This window comes from Pelodiscus sinensis, chromosome 29 (genome assembly GCF_052426305.1).
Source record: "Pelodiscus sinensis isolate ZL-2025 chromosome 29, ASM5242630v1, whole genome shotgun sequence".
Lineage (NCBI taxonomy): Eukaryota > Metazoa > Chordata > Testudines > Trionychidae > Pelodiscus > Pelodiscus sinensis.
Window position 1 is genome coordinate 5106074 of NC_143080.1, and position 27035 is coordinate 5133108.

Consider the following 27035-nt stretch of genomic DNA (forward strand, 5'->3'; position numbering starts at 1 on the left):
GGGGCGTGTCGTCTTCCGCACATGCGCACAGGAGTCACCGGCCGCCATTTTGTTTGGCCGCCGCGGCTGGGGGCCGGGGAGGTTCGCTCAGTTCCGGGTTGGCGGAGGCAGGAGGCCCCGGCACGGAGCGAGCGGCGGCGGCGGCGGCGGCGGCTCCGGGTGAGGAGGGGCCCCTCCCCCGCCGCTGGGGCTGCGACGTGCCGGAGCCCAAAGGGCGCCTGGCGGCGCGCGGGCCGGAGAGATCCGGCGGGGGGAGGGGCGCTGGCCTGGGGGCTCTCGCAGCTCCGCTTCCCTGGGGGCCCCTCCCCCCGAGCCGGCCCTTCCTGTGAACGGCCCCGGCTCGGGGGGGCTCTTGAGCTCTGCCCCCCCCGTTCCCGGGCCACGGGCCCAGCGCCCCCGGGGTCCCTTTGCGGGGGGGGGCTGGTCCCTCTAGGCCCGCGGTGTCCTGGGACGGTGCCTCCTCCCAAAGCCCCTGAGACCCCCCCCGGGCCTGGCTGCCCTGAGACCCCCCCCCAGCCTGGCCGCCCTGAGACCCCCCCCCCCCAGCCTGGCTTCCCTGGCGCCCTGAGCGCATCCCCCCAGCCTGGCTGCCCTGAGCGCATCCCCCCAGCCTGGCTGCCCTGAGAGCATCCCCCCAGCCTGGCTGCCCTGAGAGCATCCCCCCAGCCTGGCTGCCCTGAGCGCATCCCCCCAGCCTGGCTGCCCTGAGCGCATCCCCCCAGCCTGGCTGCCCTGAGAGCATCCCCCCAGCCTGGCTGCCCTGAGAGCATCCCCCCAGCCTGGCTGCCCTGAGAGCATCCCCCCAGCCTGGCTGCCCTGAGAGCATCCCCCCAGCCTGGCTGCCCTGAGAGCATCCCTCCAGCCAGGCTTCCCTGGTGCCCTGAGAGCATCCCTCCAGCCAGGCTTCCCTGGTGCCCTGAGAGCATCCCCCCAGCCTGGCATCCCTGGCTGCCCTGAGAGCATCCCTCCAGCCAGGCTTCCCTGGCGCCCTGAGAGCATCCCCCCAGCCTGGCTGCCCTGAGAGCATCCCCCAAGCCTGGCCTCCCTGGCTGCCCTGAGAGCATCCCCCCAGCCTGGCCTCCCTGGCTGCCCTGAGAGCATCCCCCCAGCCTGGCTTCCCTGGCGCCCTGAGAGCATCCCCCCAGCCTGGCTTCCCTGGCGCCCTGAGAGCATCCCCCCAGCCATCTCCCACCCTGGACCTTCTGTGCCTGCAATGGGCCTGGCCCCTCGCCCAGGAATGATACGGACAGTGAGTCGGGGGGCACCGGATTTCCCTGCTCTTCATCCGCTCTCACAAGGCCCCCTGCCCAGCCTTTCATCTTTACCCAGGCCAGGTGTGCGTGCGGATGCGGAAGAATAGGTGGACACATCTCCAGGCTCACTTGCCTACCTGCCCTGGGTTTGTCTGTGCGGCTGGATTTTAAGGACTGGGCTTCGTGGGAACACCCCGGTGTCATCCCTAGCCTGGGAGCCAGTCCGGTTGCAGCCAGGGAGCGGTTGTGGTGCATGCCGGGCCTTCTCCCTTTTCTCACAAGCGTCAGCTCTTGGCTGCAGTTAGAGGCCAGGTAACGGCTGGGGGTGGACCGATATTATCTGATCCGATCTGGTAAATTGTGCATTGCTGTGGTTCTAACTGATCATGTGATAGCCTGGTCCCTGCAAGGAAATGCTCAGTATTGATCTTTAATGTATGCTCCCCCCCCCCCCCCAGCTTCCTGCTCTGTGAGCTCAGGGGCTCTGCGCCTCCATTGCCAATCAATGGGGTGTCCAGTGCAAAGTCCTTGTTTTAAGCCAACCAAATAGAAGGCAGCCGATTATTTGCCATTTTTCTTTCATGGCTTGTAAGAAGCAGTTGTCCGGCTGTGGGGTAAGCCCTGTCCTCTCCAGTATCCTTGCTCTGCAGAATTATTCCTGTCCTCTGTTCTGTTTTTCCCCGAGCAGAGACTGTGGCTCTTACCGGGCGTTTGTCCACCTGGTGTCTTGATGCCCCCAGATAATCTGCAGGGGTCCAAAACAGGAGGAGGGGCTATGAAAGGGCTGCAGGTTGGGGGCCGTGTTTGGGAAAAATCTCTCTCCCCGGCCTGAGGGTCTGCCAGGTGCTTTGGCTTTGAGCTTTCCCTTTTCACTGCATTTTGTTGGCATGCTCCTCTGTTGGCAGCTGATTGGTGGGCATGCTCTCCCTCACTTGGCACTGCAGGCTAGGTGTGAGAAGCAGCCGTGGTGGGGAGTGGTCAGGGCTGAATGGGGGGGGGGGATGCTGTCAGTTGGGGTGCGGAGCAATCAGTGTATTGCAGGCAGTGTGGCCTGGTGGGTAAAGCACTGGGCTGGGATTCAGGAGACGTGGTTCTACTCTGGCCTTCTGTGTGACAGAGGGCAAGTCCCTGCCTCTCTTTGGGCCTATTTCCCCCTCCAGGGAATGGGGCAACGATATCGCTGTGCTTCGTAGAGTGCTGGCGGGTGGGATAAGGTGGGATTCCTGGTGCTCCGGAGGCTGTAGTGAGTATGTTCCAAATTGCGGCTTGAGCTCGCTTCCAAACTGACGCATCTGGAGCGCCTCTCTCACAAATCCCTTTACTGTTGTTAAGCTGGGAATAATCCATCTCCGCCTCAGTAGCTGTGAGGAGCGGATTCCTTTCGGGAGAGACTACGGCCCCCTTTGCAGCTGTTCGGGAGCCTTGGCAAGCCCTTACTTCAGGGCTGCCCAATGGGACGGGATGGAAACAGATGTGAATCGCTTGTCATGATCAGCGGATAAATGGATGCACCATCCCTGGCACCTGGAGCGCCCTTCACAGGCATTGCCAACAGCGCCTTGCAGACAGCTGGCCTGTGCATGCAATAATTCCTTGCTGAAATGCAGGTGTTGGACATGGAGGGGGAGGAAGAGGCACCCTCCAGGCCAAGACCGAAACGGTCGCACGCAGCTGGCATGAGCGAGAATGGGGATGTTACAGCTTCCTCCCTGGATTGTCCAGGTGTGCTAGAATGGTGCTGAGATGAGGAAAGAAGCATCACAAGGGTGAGTCCCTGAAAGGAGCCACTGCGAGAGCAGATTGCATGGCCGTATGTGGCTGGGCATGTTTGGAAAGATGCTGGGAACCCCAACGGCTTTATCTGGGGCCCCTTGTTGAGCCGTCAGCCGTCTTGGCTCCTGCTTTGCCTGTGATGGGCTGCTCCTGATCGCTTTGATGTGGCCCAGGGCAGCCCTGCTAGAGAAGGCCATGGGTGCTCGGCAGAGGGGATTCCCCTTCCCGAGAGCGCCTTGGCTGCTGCTGGAGAAGCCATGGCAGGTTCAGTGGCAGGTGCGAATTTGTCCGGGAGGATTGAGTTGGGTGCTGTCAGAGGCAGGCCCGCCTGAAGAGTGTCGCCTGCAATAGCGTTGTGGTGCCGTGCCTTATTGTGCGTGTCACAGCGCTGTGCGCCTCTGCTCGCTCATGGAGAGTTTAACGGGAACACTGTTGTGACGGCTTGGAGCACTTAACGTTTAACCGGTTAATTAAACGGGATTTTACATCCCTACTGGGTGCGCCACTGAGCCTGCCAACTTGGCCTCAGGGCGCCCCACCCCTCTGTCCTGCTGAGCCAGAAGCTCTGGTCTCCCCCAGCCAAGGTACAGAGCTGGGGTAACAGCCCCCCAGAAGAGCAACACAGAACTCCACTATAAGGCTGTTTCAGCATCTGTGCTGCTCTGCTGGTGGGGAGGGGGCTGTTACCCCAACTCTGTGTTTGGACTGGGGGAGACCAGAGCTTCTGGCCCAGCAGGGTGGGGTGATGGGTGTGCCTGAGGGCAGGGCTCAGTGGCACGGCCAGCACACCAGGGAACAATCCCAAAGTGACCCCTGTGATCCAACCTGTCAATACCAGTCAGCTGGGCTTTTGCTGCCAACTATTGAATGACTTCATAGGAGTTCGCCTAATTCCTGCCGTGTGTGGAGTAGCTGGGGTGCTCCAGATGTGCTCAGCTGTATTGCCTCTCTGCTTCAGGGGGCTGATGGAGCCTGAACCCCTGTGGCAGTGAGCTGTGCCCTGGGCCAGGAGCAGCCGGACTGGTTGCTTCCTAAACAGAGTGTCGACACCAGGCTGGCTTGATTGACTGTCTTCCCCTGTCACTGGAGCTGTTTTACTTGTTCGCAACTTGGTGCTAAATCAAGGCCCTGCCTTACGTTGCAGACTGTCAAGTAATGCAGTGTGTGAATTTTGGAGCTCTCAGCAGTGTGCTGTCTCTGCTGCACTGGCTGCAGGGTATTGGAGCCTGCTCCGGAGTTCAGCTGTTACTCGCCATGTCTACACTGCAGCTGTTCTTGTGCAAAAATTTGCCAGGTGTCTACACTGCATGCTCATTCTTGCACAAGTAAATTTACAGTACAGTGTCGGAAAACAGGGCTTCTTCCGGAAGAATTATTCCTCTCCCCACGAGGAATAAGCCCTCTTGAACAAGAGCTCTTCCACAAGAAGGCAGTATAGACAGGCAACATGATTTTCTTGCGCAAGAAACCCCTATGGCTACAATGGCCATCAGAGCTTTCTTGCACAAGCGCAAGAGCGTCCATGGCAGTGTGGACGCGCTCTTGTGGAAGACCTTTTGCACAAGAACTCTTGCGCAAAACAGTTCTTCCGCAGTGTAGATGTAGCCACTGGGTTTTCTGTTCTAACTGGATTGGGTCTTTGTGCCTTGTCTTGGAAGTGACAGTCGGGAGGAGAGGTGAGGCTGCATGCTCCAGAGGAGGGCTCTCACTTCCTGGCGCTCTCTGCTTTCAAGCGGTTTTGTCAGGGCTTGGGGAAAATGGGCCGAAGTTCGATATCCCACAAAAGCAAACTCCTCTTCCCTCTCCTGACTTCCCAGCAGCAGTTCCTGCATCACTTCCCCCTCGCTGCTCCTGGGGCGCAGAAACAACGCTCCGGGGATGTCTATTCTACACAGCTTTTAGCCTCAAGGCTGTGGCGACACAACCCTGCCGCTACAAGTCAGCCGGTGTGAACGTTGTTGGCACGTTTGCTTACAACATACTTCTTCCTCCTACGGGGGCTGCTGCCGACAAAGCTGCTTTCACACTTCGCACACTTGTTGCGGCAAAACTTAGTCGTTCATGGCTGGGGGGCAGGGAGTGAGCGTTTCAGCACCCGTGAACGAGCAGAGTTTTGTTGATCGAGTGCAAGTGTAGCCATGCCCTTAGTATTGGAGCCTTTCACAGAAGTGAGTCCGTTGCCCTCCCTTTTCCATAAAGATCTTAGAGTGTAATTGAATAGTCGTATAACGTTAGCAGTTACATGACTATACAATAGTTCCCAGGGGCGGGGCCGGCAGCCCGTGCGCTCCCAATCCCACTTATGGGGAACCCCCTGGCACCCCACACTGTTGCCTCTCTATTAGAGGCAACCACGTGGGGTGGCAGGTGGGAGCCAGTCTGCGAAGGGAGCCAGTTTAAAAACCGGCTCCCCACGCATATTGGTTGCCTGTCGCTCCAGGCGGCTGTCTCTGATAGAGGCAGCAGGGCGGAAGGGTGGGAGAAAGGTGGCACCAGCTCCTGCCTGCCCGCCCCCCTACCCCGCCTTTCTAGGAGGCAGCCGGGGGAGGGGAGAGGTGGGTCCCCGGAGCCGGCACACACAAGGAGCCACTTAACAGCTGGCTCCCCGCCTGTATCAGCCTGCCCCCTCACCTGTGCTCTGCTGCCTCTCTATCAGATGTTCCCATCTTCCCCCCTCTTGCTGCCTCTGATTCAGTGACAGCAGGGGAGGACTGTGTGTATTCGACAGGCTTATCAGTTAATTGTGTAGTTGTCTACACACTGACATCCCTAGTTTCCAAATGGGGAAACTGAGGTACTTAGTGTGAGCCTGGGCAAGTCACAGACCCTGACAGTGGTGGAACCGGGCAGGTGATTTGGTCAGGATGAGTGAGAAGCTGCCGTTGTCCCTGATGAGCAGTGTTGCCATGTCACCTTGGATTAGCCCTGCTCCCGTTTCTCCAGAGTGATGCTCAGACACCAGAACAGCAGCAGCTCCCTGGGAAACGCTTCCAGCTCTGGGCAGCTGTTACATGTCTCGATGCACAAGGCAGAACAGGACTCGGCTCAGTCCCAAGTGCAGACTCTTGTGGCCAGAACGGACCCAGGGTGGCTCCCGGGTCCCCTGAGCGTCCGCGTGGGAAGCCCTCCAGCCGCATGCAGCTGCTCGACCGTAGTGTTGTGTAGATACTCGCGATAGTAACGGGAGGGGCTTTTTGGTCTCTGGAATAATCCACCTCTCTGAGATGTGGTAGCCAGGTTTCCACCTGGTGGTGTCCACACTGAGGTATCGGTGAGCTTAATGACGCCACAGAGAGTGTGACGTTTTCCACACCCCAGAGCAGTGTAGGGAAGCCAGCCTGCCTGTAGTGCAGGTCCCCTACCACCCTCCTCCAAGGGCTCGTGAGCAGAGCAGCACTCAAATGGAAGCCGTTGGGAGAATCAGCGGTTGGTGTAGCGTGACCCCTTTCCATCTGCACAGGAGTGAAAAAGGTGACTCTGAAACTCTAGGGCAGGGGGTGAACACTAGTCAACACTGGGTCTGTGTCCCTGGGGGTCGATCCAGTCCTGCCCAGCTTGGGTGGTGTGACGTCCTTGCTGAACGTGACCGGTGTGGAGGGTGCTCCTGCAGTGTGCGGTTACACCCAGTGCTTGTCTGTGCTTCCGCCCCAGAGATCCCTACCGAGGCTTGGGGTGTGGGTGCAGAGGAGCAAGGGCCCTTGGCCAGCCTGCCTTGGGTGAGGGTTTGAGATTCCAAGTCTGTCCTCCTTGCAGTGGCTTGGCTTTGTAACAGCTGGAATGACACGGAGGATCTGCGTGCGTGATGGGCATCTGCGGCTCCTATTGACTTCCGGGGGTGTGGGCCCTCTGAAAATCAGGGCAAAATTCTGTCCCGCCCACGCTCTAGGGACACACACCTTTACCTAGTTCCTAAAGCTCAAAGTGTAACCCTGTTAATTTAAATACCCCCCTTACCCAATTCCTAGGGCTCAGGGCGTAACTTCCTGCGGGGCTGCAGGATCTTTCACCTGTGCAAGAGCCTTACACAGTAATAGCCTTGCTGTATATACTAGCAAATACCAAGCAACCAGCATACACATGCTCGGCACACAGGGCCTCGCAAATTCCCCCTGCTGGCCAGGCCGGGGCAGTCTCTCTGGATTCTGGTTATTGCACCTCACGGTCATGCAGAAAACTCTTGGCAGCTCTGATTTCAGTCTGTCTTTGAGGTGAATTCTCCCAGGTCTTTCCTCCTCCTTTCTGGTCCTTTCTTTCTGATCTCCTTGGATCCCAGCTGATAGTGAAACGTGAGGCCTGCTTAGCTAAACCATAACCAGTTATTTTACTAAAATGTTACCAACCAATCTTAACCTATTGTAACATAATTCTCTACCCAGTTATAGCCCACCACTGTAATTGATTTACACCTAGAAAAATTAATTAGACAGCAGACAGAAACAATTAAAACCAGACAGATCATACAGACAAACGAGGACCGTGGGGACCATGATAACAGAATGAGGGTTTCACAGCCACAGCTATTGATAAAGACTTTTCTTGCCTGACTAAATCCTATTAAACAACGTTTTCTTTGCCCATCTTGAGATGTTTCTTTATCTGGAGACAGTGGGGGCCATTAGCTCAGGGTTTCCTTCTAAACAGCGTGGTGTGACACTGTTTTAATACAGTTTAGATGGAATGTTGGGTGTGTAACTCCCTGCTTTTCAGTTCACGGCTGCTGCTCTTCCAGTCGGGTTGCAAATGAAGTACTTCCAATGTGGAGAAAAAAGGCCTTATCTTTACATGGTATGGGCCTAAGTAGACACCTGAACTCTCCCCCCCCCCCCGCCCCCCAAGATTGAACAGCGTAGCCCTGGTCCTCTACCTTGAGAAACTGAACTTGGTCTTAGCAACTTCCGTTGGTGCTGTTAAAATCATGTTTTGCTGACACTGTGGTGCTAGACTCGAGTCTGGTGCCCTGCCATCCGGGGAAGATTTTCTCTCTGAAGAAGGAGTCTAAACTGCTCTAAAGGTTTAATAGAAATTTAACTCCTAGCGAGGAAAATATTTTTTCTTGCTTGCTTGCATGAAGAAACTATATGTCCAGTTACCAGCCTAGTGCAGGCTGGTACAAGTCATGAACAAAAAATTAATTGCTAGTCAGTAAGCAATAAATCATTCACCATTTTGGAACATTTTACAAATTAATTAAACAAGATAGTGGCTTAAAATGAACCTGCATAGTTATAGATAGCAGATCCTCCTAAGCAGCAAAGTGATGGACCAGATCTGGTGTAGAAATGCTACTGAGTTGTAAATCAACACGTGTTAATAGTTAGAACAGATCAGCCAATTAGGATGTACTTTTGTTTAGAAGAGAGCCAAAGTCCCAGTGGCAAAGACAAGTTAAACCTGTCTGAGACAAACTTAAACAATAACAAATGGTCTGGTAGCACTTTATAGACTAACAAAACATGTAGATGGGATCATGAGCTTTCATGGGCACAGCCAGTCTTCATAGTCTATAAAGTGCTACCAGACCATTTGTTATTTTTTAAGTTTATCCTGTACAGACTAACTTGGCTACCCCCTGAAGCCTGTCTGTGACAGGCAGGTTTTGCATTGAGTGATTGAAATCAGTAGAGCTCTGCGTGGATACAAAAGTTGTATCCACAGCGGCAAAAATGAGCTGCGGGTATCTGCCTCCATGTCCACGGATTTGCAGGGCTCTATACATCAGTCCACGGGGCTGGGTATTATCTCTAGGCCGGGAAGGGCTGAAGTGTCACTTTCACCCTGTGTTAACACAAGACCTTTCTTTACACTTACTCAGCCCTTGCAAAACGCTCGCCTCTGCAACTGCAGTTGTGGCCCTATGACCTGCTCCTTCAACTCTGTTAGCTTCACTTTGCCTGAGTAAAGGCTGCAAGATTGTCTTAATGTATTGGTCCCTTGTTATGCGCAAAGGCCTATGGCTAAGACAGATTATGAATAAAATGATTTGGGAGTCCATGTGGATTATCTGCCACAGGTGGCAGGCAGGTGCTTCCATATTGCGCCTTTCCTGGAGCGCATAGATAGTGGTGGGGATAACAAAATGCTCTGCAGGCTGGATTGCAGGGGATGGGGGGGCTTTGCTGTCGTGCCATAGGTATAGAATTGCACATTTGTGCCGTAGAGCAGCCATGTTGATCTTCCAGCATAAAACTGGGCCAAGCATAATGCTTCTGTGGCTTCAGAACTGACAAACCCTGAGCATTTGTGTGAATGGCTCCGTGCAACTCATAAGTGCTGAATCGATGAGCATCGCTCTTGCAAACCTGCTCCTAATTGCCTGCGGGCTGTGGAACTGGTTTAGAAGCAGCTGCGTTTGTAGCCATTTAGATTTAAGAAAACACACAGCCAACTGTTTCCTGCCTGCATCGCTTCTCTCTTGTGAGACCATCTCACCGGGTGGAATGCCATTAAACAGTTCCCATAATGTTACTGTTGTAGTTACACAAAATGAGTTGCGCTGCACGCCTGCTCCTTGCCCTGCGTCGTCTGGATTATAAACTGGTCCATCTCTGCTTGGCCCCTGCCTAGGAAAGCCCTACAGATATTGACTGTGTCCAGTATTGACAGGAGCCTGGTTTTGTGAGGTTGCATGAAAGGATGAGACCGAACTCTCCCCCTTGTGAAAGAGAAGGATGCGAGGGACTGTAGAGGCCAGCACTGCCTTCCAGCCGGTGAATCACTACTAGAAAGTGCAGGTACAGGGAGGCAGGCAAACCAGCATGTCCAGTCCCTTGTGGCCTATGGGATAAAAACCAAAGGCTAGCAAATGGAACGAGCTAAAGGCCAAGGAGCTCCCTGGAACAAGAAGGACTGTGAAGGGATCTTGAGACATGCTCCAGAGACAGCTCGTCCTTACTGGAGAAAGCTGGGTGGGAATGACTCAAACCAATGAGAATAGAACGCATGGGAATGAGGAAGAGCAGTCTACAAACCAGTGCACAAGTGTCTACACTGTGATGTCATAGCCTGCAGCAGGGTCAGCTGACGTGAACTGGCCTTGGTGTTCATTACAGTGTGGACATGTGCTGAGAGCGAGTGGCAGCAGCACTGGCTGGGACTGGCCATCATGGGGCCGAAGAAAAGATCACCAGCGAGGGGGCAGGAGGTGAAGTTCCCTGCAGCACCGTGCCCAGGCAGGAGGGGGATCCCTAGAGGAGATGATGTTCTCATACAGACCCGTAGCACCAGAGCTCTGGAAATCCGCGGGTATGTGCTTTATGTTCGTGAATGCAGCTGTGGCTGTCCGCTGCTCATTTTTGTGGCTACAGATACAAATTTTGTAGATAGAACCCTGTAAATTTGTAGGTATCCACCTTATATCTGCAGGTATCCACATCCACGTATGTGGATGAATCTGATATTCACGGATCACTTTTGCATATACGGATGCAGATACAGTTTTTGTCTCCACGTAGGGCTCTGCTTAGCACCTTTTGAAAATCCTGTCAGCCTAGCCAGTAGCATCTCTTGTTTCTGCATTGCTCAGTGCGGATTCTGATTTTATTTGACATTCTCTTTGCCTGGTAGATTCGCCTCTTGCACCTAACTTCTGCTCTGAAACAGTTTTCCTTTCCTGTACCACTAGATGGACTACACAATAGCTCTTTTCTCTTTCTGATTGTGAGAGTTTAATTTATTCAAAACGTACAAGTAACTATTAAAGCTCTTAGTGGCAGGGGAAGTTAGATCATCAGCATTTGCTAAAGAAATGTCACTTTTAATTGAATTATAAGCTACGAACTTGAATCAAACATAAGGCTCTGGGGTCCTTTTTCCTCTTGTAGCATATTGTTTGGTTGGCGGCGTGGGTGGTGCCATCAAATGCATCTCCCTTTCCCCTCCCCAGATGCCTTTATGGGGTCACACAGTCTAACCCTCAGCTCTCGATTCTGCCTCCATTTCCTGTTGTCAGTGAAACAATCAGGAGAGAATTTTTAAAAAATAAAATGTAGTTAAGAAAAGTCCTCTTGTTAGTTTCCGTCACATGCATTCCCATCCCTCTCTGTGCCTCAGGGGTTGTTCTGTGGGATGGGGGGAGGGAAATCCCTAAGCCTTTATGGGAGGGGTGTTTCCTGCCTTCGGGTTTGCTGTTTCCTTTGCTTCTGTTTGATATGATGACCGGATTCCTTGATCCTGCTGACATGTTTCCTTTGTGAAATGAAGAAAGTTAAGATTTCTGGAAAGCTGTTAACACACTGCTCAACTCGGCAGTCCTCCAGTGGGCCAAAGCTCCTGCTCAGGTGCAGAGTGGTTTTTAACAAACCTTGAACTAATAAATGCACCATCAGTGTGTCTGGGTTGTTAATAATTCATGGTGAGTGTCTGAGTCCTGTCGGGTTGAAGCAGGTATGTCTGCACTCAGAGATGGGGCCCACGTGTCTGAGAAGCTCTGAATTTTAAAGGATTTATGATCCATTTTTAAAAGCCCAGCTGACCCTATATTCTGAGACGTTGTGCAGAGTAAATGAATTATGTAGCAGCCATGGTGCTCTTCAGAAACAGAATTGGGAATGTTGAACTTCCAGATTGGGTCGGGGATCTGGAATACTTTGGGGAGGTGGAAGAAGGAAAGTATGGAAGTGGTTTAATCTTGTGAATGGTCCAAAAGCTACTGTAGCTATCTCCGGCAATCAGCCTGACATCAGAAGGGTTGGAAATTTCCACTCTGATCTGCAGTTCAAAGCCACTGCCCTCCCTGAGGATGAAATGTTTGCTTCATCTTAGTTTGCAAATGCAAACAAGCCGCAGAAGCATTGTAGCTATAACACGTGCATCTGGCCCAGTACCCAAATCCCTTTGAAAATGAGGAACTGTGCATAGGACACATGAAAGGCACTGCTGCATCTCCAGTGAACAGTCCTGAGTGGCTTATAAAGGATCAGTACTGAATTCTGTAGAAAACTAGTTATTTCTCTTTGCAGCACATCTGGATCCACAGATATCTGGAAAATGCAGGCTTCTTCCTGCATGGGTTTGAACTGCGCAGGTTCTCCAGGGCTAAGCACAGTTGATCACTAAAATCCTATGGGCTTTTGAAGTTTGGACTCGTTATTCTTCACAAGGGTGAGGGAAATGACTTGTTCTTTAGAAGTGCTTGCAAATAGACCACTTCTGATTTGGGTTTATTGGGCAGATGAATGAGTGTATCAGCTTTTCGGTGCGTTCTGACTGGCTACCATAAAGCATCTCTGTCAAAGGATGCCGGGTTGCTTTTGCCATCCGAAAAACACTTCCCCATTCTGAGCTCTTGATTTTGTAGGTGGCAGCTGAAGAAAATGGGAAGATGCTACTTTTGCTTGTATATATAAAAGACAAACACGGCACATTTGTCTTTTTCTCTGGCTTACCTGGAGAGCATGGCGGTATTCTGTGTTACAGTCTATTCGGTGCCTTTGCATGGTGTCCTGCTTTGGGGGTCTCAGTTGCTTCCACCACAAATCAGAGGCTGAACTGTATGAAACCCTTAACCAAGTTTTTTGTTTGGAAACTGATCTTCATGTTTAATAAAGAACACGGGAAAAGAAATGCTGGAAATCAGCTATCTAAACTACTTTGTGTTAGAAGGGTGCGTTTTCCATAAGGCATAGTCTTAACATTAAGGATCCGTAAGCATTGCTCTGAGAAATTCCGTTTTGTAACAGCTGTGTTGACTGTCTTCGTGAATGTAACACAAGATGTCTGCTTTTCGTATGACTCCAAGATCTACATTACTTCAGCATTCCTTCTTGGAGTTCTCTCCTTGTTGCTCTTGGCATAAAGTAACCATGCTCCAACAGGTGGTTTTTGAGCTCAGTTGAATTCAGTGGTTCTTAATTTTAAAATTGACCTTTGCCGAGGTGTTTGCGGTGGTGGTGTTGTAGCTGTGTTGGTTGCGGGATGTTAGAGACACTTTTCCCAGACCTGAGGAAAGAGCTGTGTAGCTTCAAAGCTTATGTCTTCCATCTGCAGAAGTTGGTCCAATAAAAGATGTTAATTCGCCTACCTTGCCAAGTAGTTAATTCATAATGTAGATTAGGCCACACTGTAAAATGAAGTAACTTGTCCGCTAGCAATTGAGCTTCCTTTTCTCCCCCAGTTGCTTTAGCTTCGACTCTCTGCCTTTTTTTTTTTTCTTCTAGCACAGAACCTTTATTTAAAAGTCTGTTTTTGTATCCTGGGGCTTCTGCTCTGGCATGTGCCGTGCAAAGCGTTCAGAGATTAAAGTGCATCTGTAAGAACTGTTTGTCACTCTTTCCCCACTCAGCCCCACAGTTGCTAGGTTAATTCTGCATCGGGATCTTTCCTCTGTTTCGATTGCACATCCCACTGGTGAAATTGAGTAATGATCTCAGAGGCACAATGAGATCCAAGGGGTCTGAGAGAGGATGTGGAGGCAAGAGTGCCCTCATTTTATCCTGGGCTTTGCCGGTGATGTGCTTTTGTGACCTTAAATCATACGCTGTGTTGCTGTGCAGTGATGGTAGCAGCTCTTTATCTAGGGTGCTGATTGCAGTAGTGTTGGCTGCTTCAGTCACATCTGAGCGCGGCTTGTGTTTGCAAGGCCATGCAGGATCGGTGTGTGTAATGTTCAGACTCTATGGGAAGTGTTGTGTTAGTCGAGAACTAGATAGCAACACCTTTCCTTGCATGTTCTACGCTGGTGATTCCATCAGGCTTGGTCATGCTTGTGGCAAGGTGCCGAACTCATTGGAGATCCATTCCATTGCTGATAAACTCCTCTCTAATGATCTGAATGTTCCTACAGGCCATGCATTGAGATGATGGGGTGCAGTCAGCCCCTCGTGGATTGGCTGTCTGAAAGAGGAGGTGGTGTGCTGAGATACTTCAGACTGAATCATAAATCTCTTTACCTGGTGCGTGTTTCTCAATTGCTACTATTGGCTAATTAGCCCCAAGCTATTTACGTCTTCTCCTCCAAGCTATGAAATCACAATCCTGGGCTTGTGACATCACACACACACAAAAGCATGAGTTCATTTCAGGAAGGAGTGGGAACAGAAGTGATGCTAAGGGAGCTTCTGTTTAGAGACATCGGCAGGAGTGAAGGCAGCACAGACAACCCCGGCCAAGTATGTTACATTATTTCTCCTGTCAAAGCTTGTTCTTGTTCAGATCTGCTCTTGTGTCTGGGTTCCTGTCTGAATGGATTTGATGTTTTACTCCAATCCCCTTGCCTCCTAGATTGTTGAGGACAAGGTGGGTGAGGTTAGGGTCTCTTACTGAGCCAACCTCTGTTGGTGAAAGAAACAAGCTTTTGAGCTTATTTAGGACTTTTCTTTGGGTCTTGGATTAGAGTCTGAAAAGTTCAGAGAGTGTAATAGCTCCGGCTGAGAGAGCGTTGCCTGAAAGGGCGTTAGAGTAGCTGAATTGTGGCACTCACTTGGTGTGCTGTGTTCAAACAAGAAATCTCAGTATTTAAAGAGACACTTCTATCTGCTTTTTTTGCATAGTAATGATTCAGTGACCACTTAGTATTGCTGTAAAAGAAAGACTTAGCGGAAAAGTATTTGTCTCGTCTCTTTATTTTTTATGCTTTTAACAGTGGCGGTAGGGTCAGTTTCACTCTTTCCCGTTTTCTGTGTGGATCTTTCACGCAGCCAGCACAGCATGAATGGGAGATCTTTTGAGAAGTGGTTGTAAAGCCACAAATATTGGCATGTGGGCTCTCGGGCAGGGAAAATCCTTTAAATTATGAACGCTGGTGTTTGAAATTGACTCTTTCAGTCTGTTGGGGCCACTTTAAAGGCAGGACGTGTAAATAGTCGGTCTAGAACCGCCCCGATTTGCTCTGATGGCTTGGAAGGGAAGGGGTATTGTGGGTATGACGGGATTCTGTGAATTAGTATGAAAAGAAATGAACACAGCTTAGCTATCAACACAAGACCTCATTTATTTAGACAGTACAGTTTGCCTGACTTGTAAATTGTACTGTAGCTCATCTCCTAGAAACAGCGCAGTCTTGTTACAAGTTTTCCTTGCAAGGTAGGAAGTTAGCAACAGATACTGCAAGGTTGGCCAAGGTTAATTTTCTGTGTTATGAAGTATGTGAACTCTTGTTGTGTCATGTAAATGCCTGTTAAACCCTTTGGTTCGCTTATGTTGGGATGTGGACCAGGGATCTGTGGTCTACATGCTTTCAAATGTAAATACAAAATATTGAATGACCGGGTATTAATACCAGACCTGTTTTTTATATTGGAGGCTCTCTGCCGATGAGTATTTTTGTGCTTTTCTGCGCTGGTTCTGCTGTGTAAAGTTTTCCTCCTCCCAATTTTTGGCTGGCGCACGGGTGACTCCCGGTTTGACAAGCGAGTCCTGGCATTTGTCACATTCCAATTCCATTAGCCGCCACTGTTGGAGTGTTTTAATTTTGTAATGTTATGTAGTCAGACTAATGGCTCTGGCAGGTATCGGTGTCTTGTAGTCACCTGGTGACTCACCATCTTGTGCCTTGATCTACTTCCTGAGGTAAATGTTTCATTGTAGGCGGTGGATGGTTTGTGCAGGCTGTGAAAAGCCAAGGTTATATAAAGGCCTAAGAGGTGCTGATTTGCATTGTGCTAGGCAAGCTAGCTCTGAAGACAGTGTGCCACTTAAGCATTGCTGTCAGCTGTTTTAAATGAGGAGATTGCTCTATGCACAGTTAGGCTGTGAAATACGCTCCCATTGGGCACTTTGGGATCATAACCTCGACACTACATCAGCTTTTCAGGCACTTGGCTGGCCCGTTGGGACCTGAGCCCTTCTGGAAATCTGGCATTAATGCTTGTCTCAGGGAGTGGCTCAGGAAGAAGAGATTTACCCGGCTGTGACCGAGGGGTGCGGACGCCAGGTCGCGTCCCTCTCCCGTGCTTCCAGATGACGATTTACACTGTAAAAGATGTTGATACGTGCGTGGCTTGCAGCTCCCAGCCGGGAATTCTGCAGCGTTCGCTCTTGATCAGTCCCGATGAGCTGTAGGTGTCCCAAGCCTGTTGCATCCCTGTGCGAGTTGCCTCCTGCTGAGGAGGAAGCCGTGTAGATGGCCTGGGAGGAGGATCAAGGCAGCTGGTTTTTTCCTTTCTGAATTGAGACGATCAGGTTAAAAATGAATTGAAGTCTGGTGCACTCGCCTGTTGATGCTTCCTGTCAGGGATGCGAGTGGTTAACCGGTAAACATCACCCTTAATAGGAGATGTTTACCACTTGCAGTTAACCAGTGGGGGGCTCCAGCCTGGGGTCCCTCCAGCCCCACTCCTCCCCCCCTTTAATCAGGAAGTAAGTGTTGATCCTTCTTTGCTAGGGACCTAAGAGCAGGCCCAGAGAGAGAGTCTGGGGGATACCCCGGATTCCTGCAGATGGCAGTTGCTTCTCCAGGAATCTTGGCACCGATCTCACATCTTACGCTGGCCAGGAGGAGGCGCTCGAAGCTCTCAGGTGTCGCTGTCCTGTGGCCAAGCCCTCGGAGAAGCGTCTGCTGGGCCAGAGCTGCAGGGGGACGTCGGTGTGGCACCGTGCCTTACAGCTCTGTGCTTGGCATCTGCCCGCGGGTCGGTCCCAGGGTGCCGCGTTGTCATGGCAGCTCAAGTGCGGGAGTGGGGTGCCCTGGAGTATGTGGCCCGCTTGTGCCAGTTGCCCTGGCTGGGCCCACCACTCCTGCTGCGGTGGTGCTGACAGGGCCTGGGGCCCCTAACTGGTTCTGTCTGAATTCCAGGTACATGAGGGATCAAACGCTCCACGGACACTACGCAGACTGAGCCGGCCAGGAGAAGGGGAAAGATGCCGATCCCTCCCCCCCCTCCACCGCCTCCCGGCCCCCCTCCACCACCAACTTTTAATCAGGTGAGCGCCCCCCCATCCTCCCTTCCCGGGGCTAGTTCTATTCTGCCTGACTCCTTCCTTTCTCCAAGGGCGATGGGGTCGCTCCCCTTTGGGCTCAGCCAATGCCCGTGTACCACGAATGATGCTCTGCAGAGGGATGTGTCAGTTAAGCGATGCCGGGGATGGCTCCCGGCCTGGTGATTCTGTCTGTCTGCCCACAACAGTGTCCTCTTGGGGCTCAGCAGGGCGGCCGGGTAGTGTGTGGGCATGGCCGGATTTCCCGATGTTCATTGGCAGAACTCCTGGAGCGAGGCGGGGCCCTGCGAGGGCGAGGAACATTTTGGGACCATGGGGGAGGAGACGAGGGATGAGAGGTGGCCAGTGGGCCAGCGGTTCCCTCGCCTGCCAGTTGGGAGTGGCCCTGCTTCTTCCAAAGCCAGGTGTAGCTGGGCAGCGGGTGATGTGTGAGCTGCTTCTGCAGGGCTGCTGCCTCTTTACTCCCCCTCTGGTCCCAAGTGGCCCCGAGGGAGAGCAGAGAATCTCGGGGTGGTTGAGAGGCCCCTGGCGGAAACAGGGACACTCTCGTGCCTGGGGTAAGGAGGAGGGCGACTGGAGCAACGTTCCTCTTGTGGGCTTTGGGGGGATGTGCCCGCTTGTGCCTGATGCTGAGCGGGAGGGCTTGAAGCAGGAAAGGACGGCGCAGCCCCTGGGGCTGCCATCCGGGCCGGAATGGGAGGCTCAGTCCGCCGTCGGGCTCCCGTCACTGACGCGCTTTCTCTCCGCAATGCTCCTCCCATCTCCAGGCCAACATTGAGCCCCCCAAGCTGAACCGAGACGAGCAGCGAGGCCGAGGCGCCCTGCTCCAAGACATCTGCAAAGGGACCAGACTGAAAAAGGTGACGCAGATCAATGACCGGAGCGCGCCCGTCCTGGAGAGTGAGTACGCCGGGGGGGTGGGCCCAACCGGCACTGGGGCTCCCTCCAGCTGCACTTCCAGCCCCTCCCTCAGGCGCTTCTCTGGGCTGCTGCTGGGAAGGGCGTGCGGTTGTGAAACTGCAGCCGCCTGGCCCAGTTGGTCTCCCCCCACCTCTTTGCTTAGAGGCTTTCGGCGCTTCCCAGCCTCTCGGAGCCCCCATTCTGTAAACACGCTCCTGAGCCCCGCCCCCGGCCCCGCCCCCTGGCTGGGGCCAAGCTGGTGCCCAGCTGTCGACGTGCCAGTGATCCGCAGCTCCGGGACAGCCCCGGGAGGGGTCCGTTTCTAAGAGGAGAGGCGGGGGAGTGTGCAGAGCTGCTAGGGGCCCTGCATGTCTGCCTGGTGCATCGTTGCTGGGGCCCGGCCCGTCTGGAGCTGGGATGCTCCACCTCAAAGCAGCAGGAAGAAGAGGGACCCCATGGGCAGGGGCTGCATTAGGGACTGAGCGTGGGCCCCTCTCATTTCAGAACCCAAGGGAGGTGGTGGCAGCAGCTCCGGTTCAGCAGCGATCCAGCCCAAAGGGGGCCTCTTTCAAGGGGGCGTCCCCAAGCTCAGACCCGTGGGAGGAAAGGAAAACTCAGGTACCCAGTCGGTAACGTGCTGGAGAGCGAAATGCAGCCGGCGCTGCTGGGGGGCCGGGGCGCGTCGCAGCACATTGCAATGCACCCATCCCTGCGTATGGGGCAACGTGGAGGCGTGGTTTGATGTGCTCCTTCCCAATGCCCCACCCTCACTAAACTCTGAGGCCTGACTGTTCTCAGAAGGGTTGGGGGGGTCTCTCACCATGGAGGAAGGGTTACTGGGCCTGGCCAGATGAACACAGGCCCGAGAGCCAAGCGCTTCGGGGTGTAACTCCCAGGTTTGACAGCCGTTCCGTCTGGGACTTTGGGCAAGCGATTGCTTGCCCTGTGCCTCCGTTTCCCCATCTGTCCCATGAAGGGCAGTGTGTCCCCTAGGCTGGGGTGAGGCTTGTCAGCATCCGTCGTGCCTCGGGAATGGCCGGAGGAGCACAAAGCATAAACAGGAGAACGTTACTTTGCCTTTCTTCGGTGTGTGCACTTGGCCTTCAGGACCCGCGAGGGGTAGTAAGTGCTGCCTGCACTTCCCGTTCTCCTGGGCCTGCTGCTGGCATGAGCTGAGCGCTAGCCCTGCCGTGCTGTGTCCCCTTCCCACCAAGTGGAGCCCGTGGATTTTTACTTAATTCCAGCCCTAGGCCAGGATGGGCCCCAGCTCGGACTCTTTCCCTCCTTTGGCAAGTAACCCAGCTTTCTGTCCGCTGCAGACAGCTCCTCCGGCAAGCAATCGCTGCAGGTGCCTGGCTCCCGATCTGCAGCCCCGAGGCCCCCGGTGCCCGTGAACAACAGCCGACCTCATGATGACTCCGACAACAACCGGGCTTCCCCTCCCGAGCTTCCCCGGATGCAGAGACCTTCCTTGCCTGACCTTTCCCGGCCCAACAGCACCAGCAGTACCGGCATGAAACACAGCTCGTCTGCCCCTCCGCCCCCGCCTCCAGGCCGCCGAGCCAACGCCCCTCCTGCACCCCCTGTGATGCATAGCAGCAAGGGGCCTTCCTACAACCGGGAGAAGCCGTTACCACCAACTCCAGGACAGCGGCTCCCCATGAGCCGGGATGGGCCCCCAGCACCACCCCCCATCAAGCCCCCCCCTTCCCCAGTGAATGTCCGAACAGGGTCCAGTTCTCAGAACCAGTCTCTAGCGCCCCCTCCGCCCCCCTACCGGCAGCCCCCAGGCGTCCACAATGGCCCTTGCAGCCCCACCAACGAGCTGGCGCCGGAGCTGCCTCAGAGACACAACTCTTTGCATAGGAAGACCCCAGGCCCTGTGAGGGGCCTGGCCCCTCCTCCACCCTCTTCAGCCTCCCCCTCGCTCCAGAGCAATCGGCCCCCTCCACCGGCCCGGGACCCTCCTAGCAGGGGAGCAGGTAAGAAGCCCTGCAACGCCCCCTGCTGAGCAGCCCTGGAGTTAGCGTGGGGAGAGGCTGCGGCTGGCTGCATCTCTGTGCGAGGCGAGAGGTGGGGGATGTGGAACCCAGCACCTGCTGCGGCTAAGGGGGGCGCTTGCTTGTCAGGCTCCGTGTGTCGGATCCCTGAGGGGGCCTGGCCTGCTCCCGGAACTTGTGGCTGGCGTGAGCACCCTCATTCGCAGGAGCTGCCTGGGAGAGAGTCAGAGCTTCAGGGGCTGACGTCAGCCTTTCGGACGGTGGCTTAAGGCAACTGCACTTCAGGCTGCTAGCGTCTGCCCCTGGCGCTCTTGACTTCCCCCTCCTGCTCAGCTCTGCAGCCGGAAAGCGCAGCCCTCCGACTTGATCGTCCTCTTCAGTGCGCCGTCCCAGGCTGCGCCACAAGGCTGCAGTTCCTCCTTGCCCAGTCACCAGCTCGGACCCCCTCGGTTGAGGCCCAGCTCCGGAGCTGGTGCATTATTCTGGGTAATTAACCTAATTACCCACGAGCTGCAAATGTGTCCCGGCAGGGCGATAAGCAGCAGAAAGGGTTCTAGTAGGTACTTAGCCAGTTCTCATCTGGCTGAATGGAGTCTCAGCTAGTGATGGGGAGGAGGCCGTTCAGAGCCTGACAGGTGACCTGCATGCTGGGATTTTGAGAGGGTGACCGCTGGGTTTGAACATGGACTCCCCCGCTGGCCGGAGGAGGGTTGGGCCTGGCGTGCTGGGTGCCCGCTGGAGAGCTGGCAGTGCCCTCTGAGCAGGCGAGGAAGCCAGTGCTGGGGGTGTTTCAGACGGCATGACGCACTAGAGCGCTGCCCACTCTGTGGCTGGACTAGCTGAGCCAGGGTTTGCGGGAAGCTGGGAGTGAGCGAGGGGCAGGATCGCTCCGTGGTGATGCTGTTCTGTTCATTCCCGCCGTGGCTGCTGCTGGGCCATCGGCCTGGCTGTTCCCGTGTCCTTATCTGGCCTGACCCCGGGGTTTCTATTGCAGCCCCCCCACCCCCACCCCCGCTGATTCGGAACGGTGGTCGAGACGCGCCCCCGCCCCCACCCCCATACAGAATGCACGGGTCATCGGAGCCGCTAAGTCGAGGGAAACCTCCGCCCCCCCCTACCAGGACGCCGGCTGGGCCGCCGCCTCCGCCTCCACCAGTGAGAAATGGGCACAGAGATTCCATCGCCACCGTGCGATCTTTCTTGGGTGAGTGGATGACGTGAGACCCCCCGAGAGAACCTGCCTCCAAACCGGCGTTGGCCTGCTTAGGCAAAGCAGGCCAGGTTCCAAACGGCCCCTACCCACGCTGCGTGTGCTGTTCTTGTAGGTCCTACCTAAACAATGTGTGAGCACCCCCTGCTGACTCTGCAGCAGTTCAACAATCATTTTGGCTGGGCACAGGGCAGTGCTGGCAGGTCGAGCCTTCCTGGCCTGTCTCCGGTGTAGGGATGTAACAGGAGTCAGTTAACGACAAGCAAAAGCTTATTGTCTAATGCTATAGAATATCTGCATTTCCCTCTCCCTGCCAGTACATTTGTTAGCAGGTTGGCCAGCAGCCTGGCCCAGTCCTGGCTTGCAACGGGTCTGGGACCTGCCCCTGCTGTGGCTCTGCGTTTCAAGTGTATTAAGAGCCGGGTGGGCAGGCAGCCCAGCTCAGTTCTGGCTTGCGCTGGGTCCGAGAGCTCAGACCCTCCCCTCCCCCCTGACGGGCCACTGCCACCCCGCATGGCTGCCTCTTTCTCAGAAGGAGCTGCATAAGGCGACAGACAGCTGGTCCACGAAGGGAGCTGATTTTTAAACTGGCTCCCCTTGCGGACCAGCTCCAGCCCCGGGGACTATAAAATAGTCGACTAACCGATACAATTTCATGAGGTTACTCGACTATTCAATTAACCGATGTTTGACATCCCTGCTCCAGTACAGTGCTGCCCAGAGAGACAGCAGCCCTGCTGTTAACCGTCAGGCGCTTTCTTCCCAAGGGTCTTCTTATGGGGCTGAACCCCCCCTCCCCCTGCTCTGGGGTGGGACCCTACTAGTTCTGCTCCTCCCTTAGGGTTCTGACCCCCCCAGGGCCTCCGGTCTCTAGCTGCAGGTGGTCTGGCTTCTGAGAGTTGTTCTGGTAGGATTCTTGCTCCGTTAGAGACAAGGGAGGGTAAAATGGATGAATTTTCGGGAGTGGCGGGAAGCCCTGTGTTCCCTAGATGTGATGTCTATGCTAGCTAGAGGGATGGGAAACCTTCAGGAATCCCCACTCCTGCAGGGCACTGGGCTTAGCTATTGAATGAAAACCTGCCAGCCTTAAGCGGTGCCAGGCAGGGACACGCGGGAGCGGGGCAAACTCCTCGTGCCTCACTCTGGTACCTGAGTAGACTGGATCGAGGTCGGAGTGGTCAGTTCCTGGATTCACCCCGGCTGATTGTCCTGGGTTCCGTTCCGAAAATCCAGCGAGCGGCTTTGCAGCTAGCTCGCTGAATGGAAGGGCCCCAGTCGCGTCCCAGCGGAAATTCAGCCCCGTGTAGGGACTCGTCTGCCTTCGTAGGCCCACGGCTAGTCACATGGCCCAGGGAGACGTGGGAAGTTACCGGTGAAGGGAAAAATTCTCTGGTCCATTTGTACTGTCTTGCTTTAGCCACTTCTGTTCAGCTGTGCTCCCCCCGCAAAGCCCGGGGTCTCCATCTCCAGCTGTGCGGGAGGGAGAGCTTCTCTGGGGCTGTCCCATAGCACTCCCACTTGCAGCCCGCGATGCAGAACTCAGGGGCCCATTGACCTTTTCCCCCCTCATGCTGCCATAGTTGATTCACCCTTTTCCCTCTTCTCAGATGACTTTGAGTCCAAATATTCCTTTCACCCCGTCGAAGACTTCCCCGCTCCAGAGGAGTATAAACACTTCCAGAGAATCTACCCCAGCAAAACGAACCGAGGTAGGTGACAGACTAGCCGATGCCGCTAAAATATCCGCGTCTGCTTGGTGGAGGACTCCCCGGCACCTGCCCCGCTAAACCGCCTGGCCGTATGGCCTCAGAGGGGAAGGGTAAAGCGCTGCTGAGCGTTGCTTCCCCCGCCTGGCCCTTGTCTTTCTATCAGCTCGGCTTCTCCCAGCCCAGGGGCAGGGTCTCTGCCCCTCCCCCTCCCCCCCATTCAAACCTGGGCTCTAAACCCAAAGGTGCCTCGATTTAAGCTCTTGGCTTGGGACCGTATTGTCCCTTCTACTCGCCCCCAGAGACCTGTCTCCATCAGTGTGGAGCTTCCAGGGCTCTGGCCTCCTGATCTCACCTGCTCCTGCAAAAGCCCGGGCTTCACGCTGGGCTCCTCCATTGCTCATTTGGGGCCAAGTGGCTCTTCGCATCCCCTGGGTGGTGGGACCTGGGTAGGCTCCGTGGAGCCGCCTGAGCAGTGCTGGGCCTGGGAGGAGCCCTAAGGGGCTTGTTCTGCTCCCTTGTGTGCCAGAGCTGGGGCAAAAGGGCCTTGGCGGGGGAGCCACAGGCCTGTGTCTGGCATTCTGCCCCGGGGGAAGGGGAGTGAACCTCCCCCACACAAGCAGCCCGAGACTCGGAGCTGGTGATCATTGAAGTCTGGAGCAGAAGTAGCTGCCTAAGACTAATTCCGGAGGCCCTTGGACTCTCCATACCAGGGGCTGTTGAAATATATTAGACTCTCCTGCCACCCCCCAAAAATAGCCTCATTCTCCAGCAGGTGCTGCTGTATCCTGCCCAGCCACTCCCCTGGCAGATGCTCCAAAGCGCAATCGGAGGCCAGTGCTTGGAGTGGTCATGGTGGCTCTGGGTTTGCCTGTGCGGCAGTGGCTGGGTCTGTGGTCGCTGGACACAGAGCTCAGGCTCCAGATGTGTCACACTTTGGGAATTCCCTGGGCACCTGGGGGGTGTGGCCTGGGAATGCACAGACCTGGCAGGCGTTGGTGGCTGGGGAACGAAACTCAATGCGGCGGCCCGTGAGGAGACCTCCTAGCTGGGTGATCTGGCCACAAAGCTCTCCTGAGCGGCCTGCTGCGTTAAACTAACCAGGCTTCCTTGCCTTGCAGCGACCCGGGGGGCCCCGCCGCTGCCTCCCATCCCCAGGTGAAGTCCAGCTGCACAGTCTGGTTGTTCCTTGGTGAGGAGATGGACCTTCTCTCCTTCCCTTGAATGGACTTTCCCCGGCCTCCCTGCCCCTAGGTACCTGCATGAGCCGCTCCCAGTGTTTTGTTTTGTTTTTTCCAACTGTTGCAAGGAACAAACAAACCCGGATGAATCCACTCGCACCTCCATCTATGCATTTCATACCTGGACACAGTGACTTGGCAGCAGGCACCTGGGTGAGTCCCTTCCTCCGCTGCTTAGCTGCAGATCCGCAGGCCGGGCCGGAAGGAGGCTTCCTGCTCCACTCTGAAGATCTGGGCAAAAAGACTCTTCTGGTCCATAAAGTTAATATAACGTAGGGCGACCTCTAAGTAAAGCAGACTAGCGTGTGACGGCTTTGGGGCCAGACCCCAGCGTGGTGCCCCATGCTAGGGCAGGGCGAGGGGGGTCAGAGCTGGAGAAAGAAGTGCAGGGAAAGGGGCAGGGTTTTAAATCGAAATGTCTTGAACACTATTGGCTGTGAACACGATACACTGATCAGGTCGGCTAACACGGCAGGGTGAGTAATGTTCTTTTCCCAAACACCCCCGGGGGTACAGCGAAGGGGACCATCCTGTCCCACAGGAACTCAGACCCCTGGGCAGAGCAAATCCTAGCCCAAGGTGTGCCGGAAGAGCCATTCCAGCAGGGATTGAACTGTGGCTGTAACGGGGAGGCTGCAGCAGCTGTGTGGGTGGGAGCTGAAAGTTTTCTTTGCAGTTCCAGGGCCGTGTTCTGCCTACGGTTGCTGTGCATGGCTGCACAGCTCTTCCTCAGTACATCATTGTAACAAATAGAGCGCTGCTAGCTCCCCCACCCCCCCAGCGGAGAATTTGACTAGACTAATCATTCCTGGATTTTTAACTTGGTCACAGCAGCTGCAAGTGTCTCCGGCTCACCCCCTGGTTAGGAGATGGATGGTAGCTAGTGGCCCATGGTGCGCCAGCTTGCCGTATTGGGAATGGTCAACTTAATCACGCTGATGGGATCCTGTGAAACACTGCCCCCCTCCCAGCGGGTGGCACAGCCCTTCCTGGCCTGCTGGGCGCTCTCGTTTTAATGCTAAATGACCAAATTCATAATTTTAACAGGAAGAAGATAATTGTTATAATGTTAATAAGCAAAAAAAATATGGACACCCTGGTAAATAGGTTTTAATCGGTGGGGGTGGAGGGAGATTGGGGTCCTCGTGTTCTGTGGGTTGTGTGGTTAGAGGGGATGTTTTCACACTATTTCTCACGAGGAGATTGCCTCGTTTGGCCAGACTAGCTAACGACTGTTCATCTTCCACGGAAGGATTTCTAATAATAATCATCCAGTATCTAGCTGCTGTTTTTGCCTTATACACTACTCTGTCCTGTTGGTACCAGATTGATGATTCTGTATATTGACTCTCTAACCTGGAGGGGGGTTACATTAATCATAGTTACTGATCTATTTTGTATGTTGTAAAAAGCTTGTAATATAGGATAAAGGTGGGCCTGTTGCAAGTATACTAAAATCCTCACCTTTAAACTGCTCTTTTTCTATGATGATGGAAATGTATCCTTTTTACGTTAGAACTAGGCAGCACTCATGTTGAGGACCGCTGCCCAGTTAAAGGAAATTTGGGGAAAGGGGTTGGGGTGTGTTTTTGTTTTGTGTTCTGGAGGGAAAAATATCTGCCCAGCTTAGCTGGCGGGAAGAGAAGTTAATGCACTGTGCATTTTTGTTTAAATTTTTTTTTTTAAAAGGAGGGAGAAAAAAAAAGCCTTTCCCTGTAACGTTTGCTCCCTGTAAGTCTTGTTTTGGAAGCAGAGGGGGTTCTTTTCAAGGGAAAAAATAAAAACCAATAAGCTTGAAATTGCATTTAAATAAAAACAATAAAGATGCCCCCGTCTGTTCAGATTGCTACTTCTGGGCCAAAGCACTTTGCTGTTAGGTGTTTCCGATGTTGCTGCGTGGCATTGTACTTCCATTGCTCCTCTGAGACCCGCCTGCGTTTCCTGCATCGCCCTGCTGTGCTGTCTGTCCATCTTGGCCCTTATCAGTCCATTTCTCCCCACTGACGGAACCAGCTTCGTAGCGGTTCGGGGAGTAGCTGACAGTTCTGCCCAACTGGTCTGTGACTCAGCCAAGGGTGCTGCTCATGGCAGCTCACTGGGAGCCCGGAAGGGAGGCATGGAATTGCTAGGGTGGAGGAGAGAGGCAGAAGGAAGTGCAGAGGATGTCGTCGTATGCCAACGTGATGCTTCCTCAACTAGCCTGACCCACTTCACACCAGAAAAGACTGTTGACAAGAATTGGACCAAAACTTTGCTTAGCATGACGTGGGGTTTGCTTGATTTTCCCGATCGCTTGAAATGGAGCCCTTGAGCCTGGGGGCTTCTCTAATAATAGACTGCAACAAAGAGGAGGGGAGTCTGCCCCTCAAGAGGTGCACGATCGCTTTGGATTCCCCAGCCAGCAAGACTGTGCTGTGTCCTCTTTGGCATCCGCTGGGAACAGAATTCCAAACAGTCCTGTTTCTTGGAGTCTTGCGCTGCCCCGGGAGCAGCTCCGAAGGGCTGCAGGAGGGAGGGGCTCGCTGAGGCTGCCGAAAGACACCCACCCGCTGGACGTAAACAAAAGGTAAAACTTTCTCCGTTCATGCTCACAGTGCCTTATCTGTGTCCAAAGCATTGCGGACTCCTCTCCATGTGTTTTGTGGAGTGAAGCAACTCGGCGTGCATCTTCCCACCTCTGCTGTTTGCTTTTCCTTCCATGGGCCTATTTCCAATCCCCACTTCTTCTTGACGGCAGCACCCTGAGCAGAAAGCTTCCAGTTTCTTGTCTCTTTCATTGCAGCCACTCCTCAGCATGGAAAAGCCCGAGTATCCGATGGCCCATTTGGAGAAATGCACCTGGCCTGACCTGTGGAGGCCGCATGGTTGCTGGATTTGTATAATTTATTGTGTGATTTGGGGTTGGTTTTTTTTTTCTGGTTACATTTTGCTTCAAGATTGTAGCCATCTCTCAAGGTGCGACTTCTCCCTGAGCGGATGAGCACTGTAGCTCGGACGTGGGCTGCCTCCTGTATGCTGCTTCCCGTCTCTCCTACATGCAATTCTTTAAAACCTCACTATTAAAACAGTAATCCCCGTGC

General features: G+C 54.1%; 1 protein-coding gene across 3 annotated transcripts; it reads left to right on the plus strand.

Annotated features, from left to right (window-relative positions):
- On the plus strand, positions 1-27034 carry WIPF2 (WAS/WASL interacting protein family member 2). 3 transcript variants are annotated; one of them, XM_075911542.2, is made up of 9 exons: positions 39-159; positions 10076-10268; positions 16756-16883; positions 17666-17798; positions 18303-18416; positions 19118-19780; positions 20793-21002; positions 22616-22717; positions 23836-27034. In XM_075911542.2, exons 3-9 carry the CDS (start codon positions 16821-16823, stop codon positions 23874-23876), a joined length of 1326 nt encoding a protein of 441 aa, XP_075767657.2. In that variant the 5' UTR covers positions 39-159; positions 10076-10268; positions 16756-16820; the 3' UTR covers positions 23877-27034. The 3 variants fall into 3 exon arrangements, with proteins under 3 accessions (XP_075767656.2, XP_075767657.2, XP_075767658.2); XM_075911541.2 differs by lacking the exon at positions 10076-10268 and having other exon boundaries at positions 1-159; XM_075911543.2 differs by lacking the exons at positions 39-159; positions 10076-10268 and adding an exon at positions 1152-1565.
- The last annotated feature ends 1 nt before the right edge of the window (position 27035 follows it).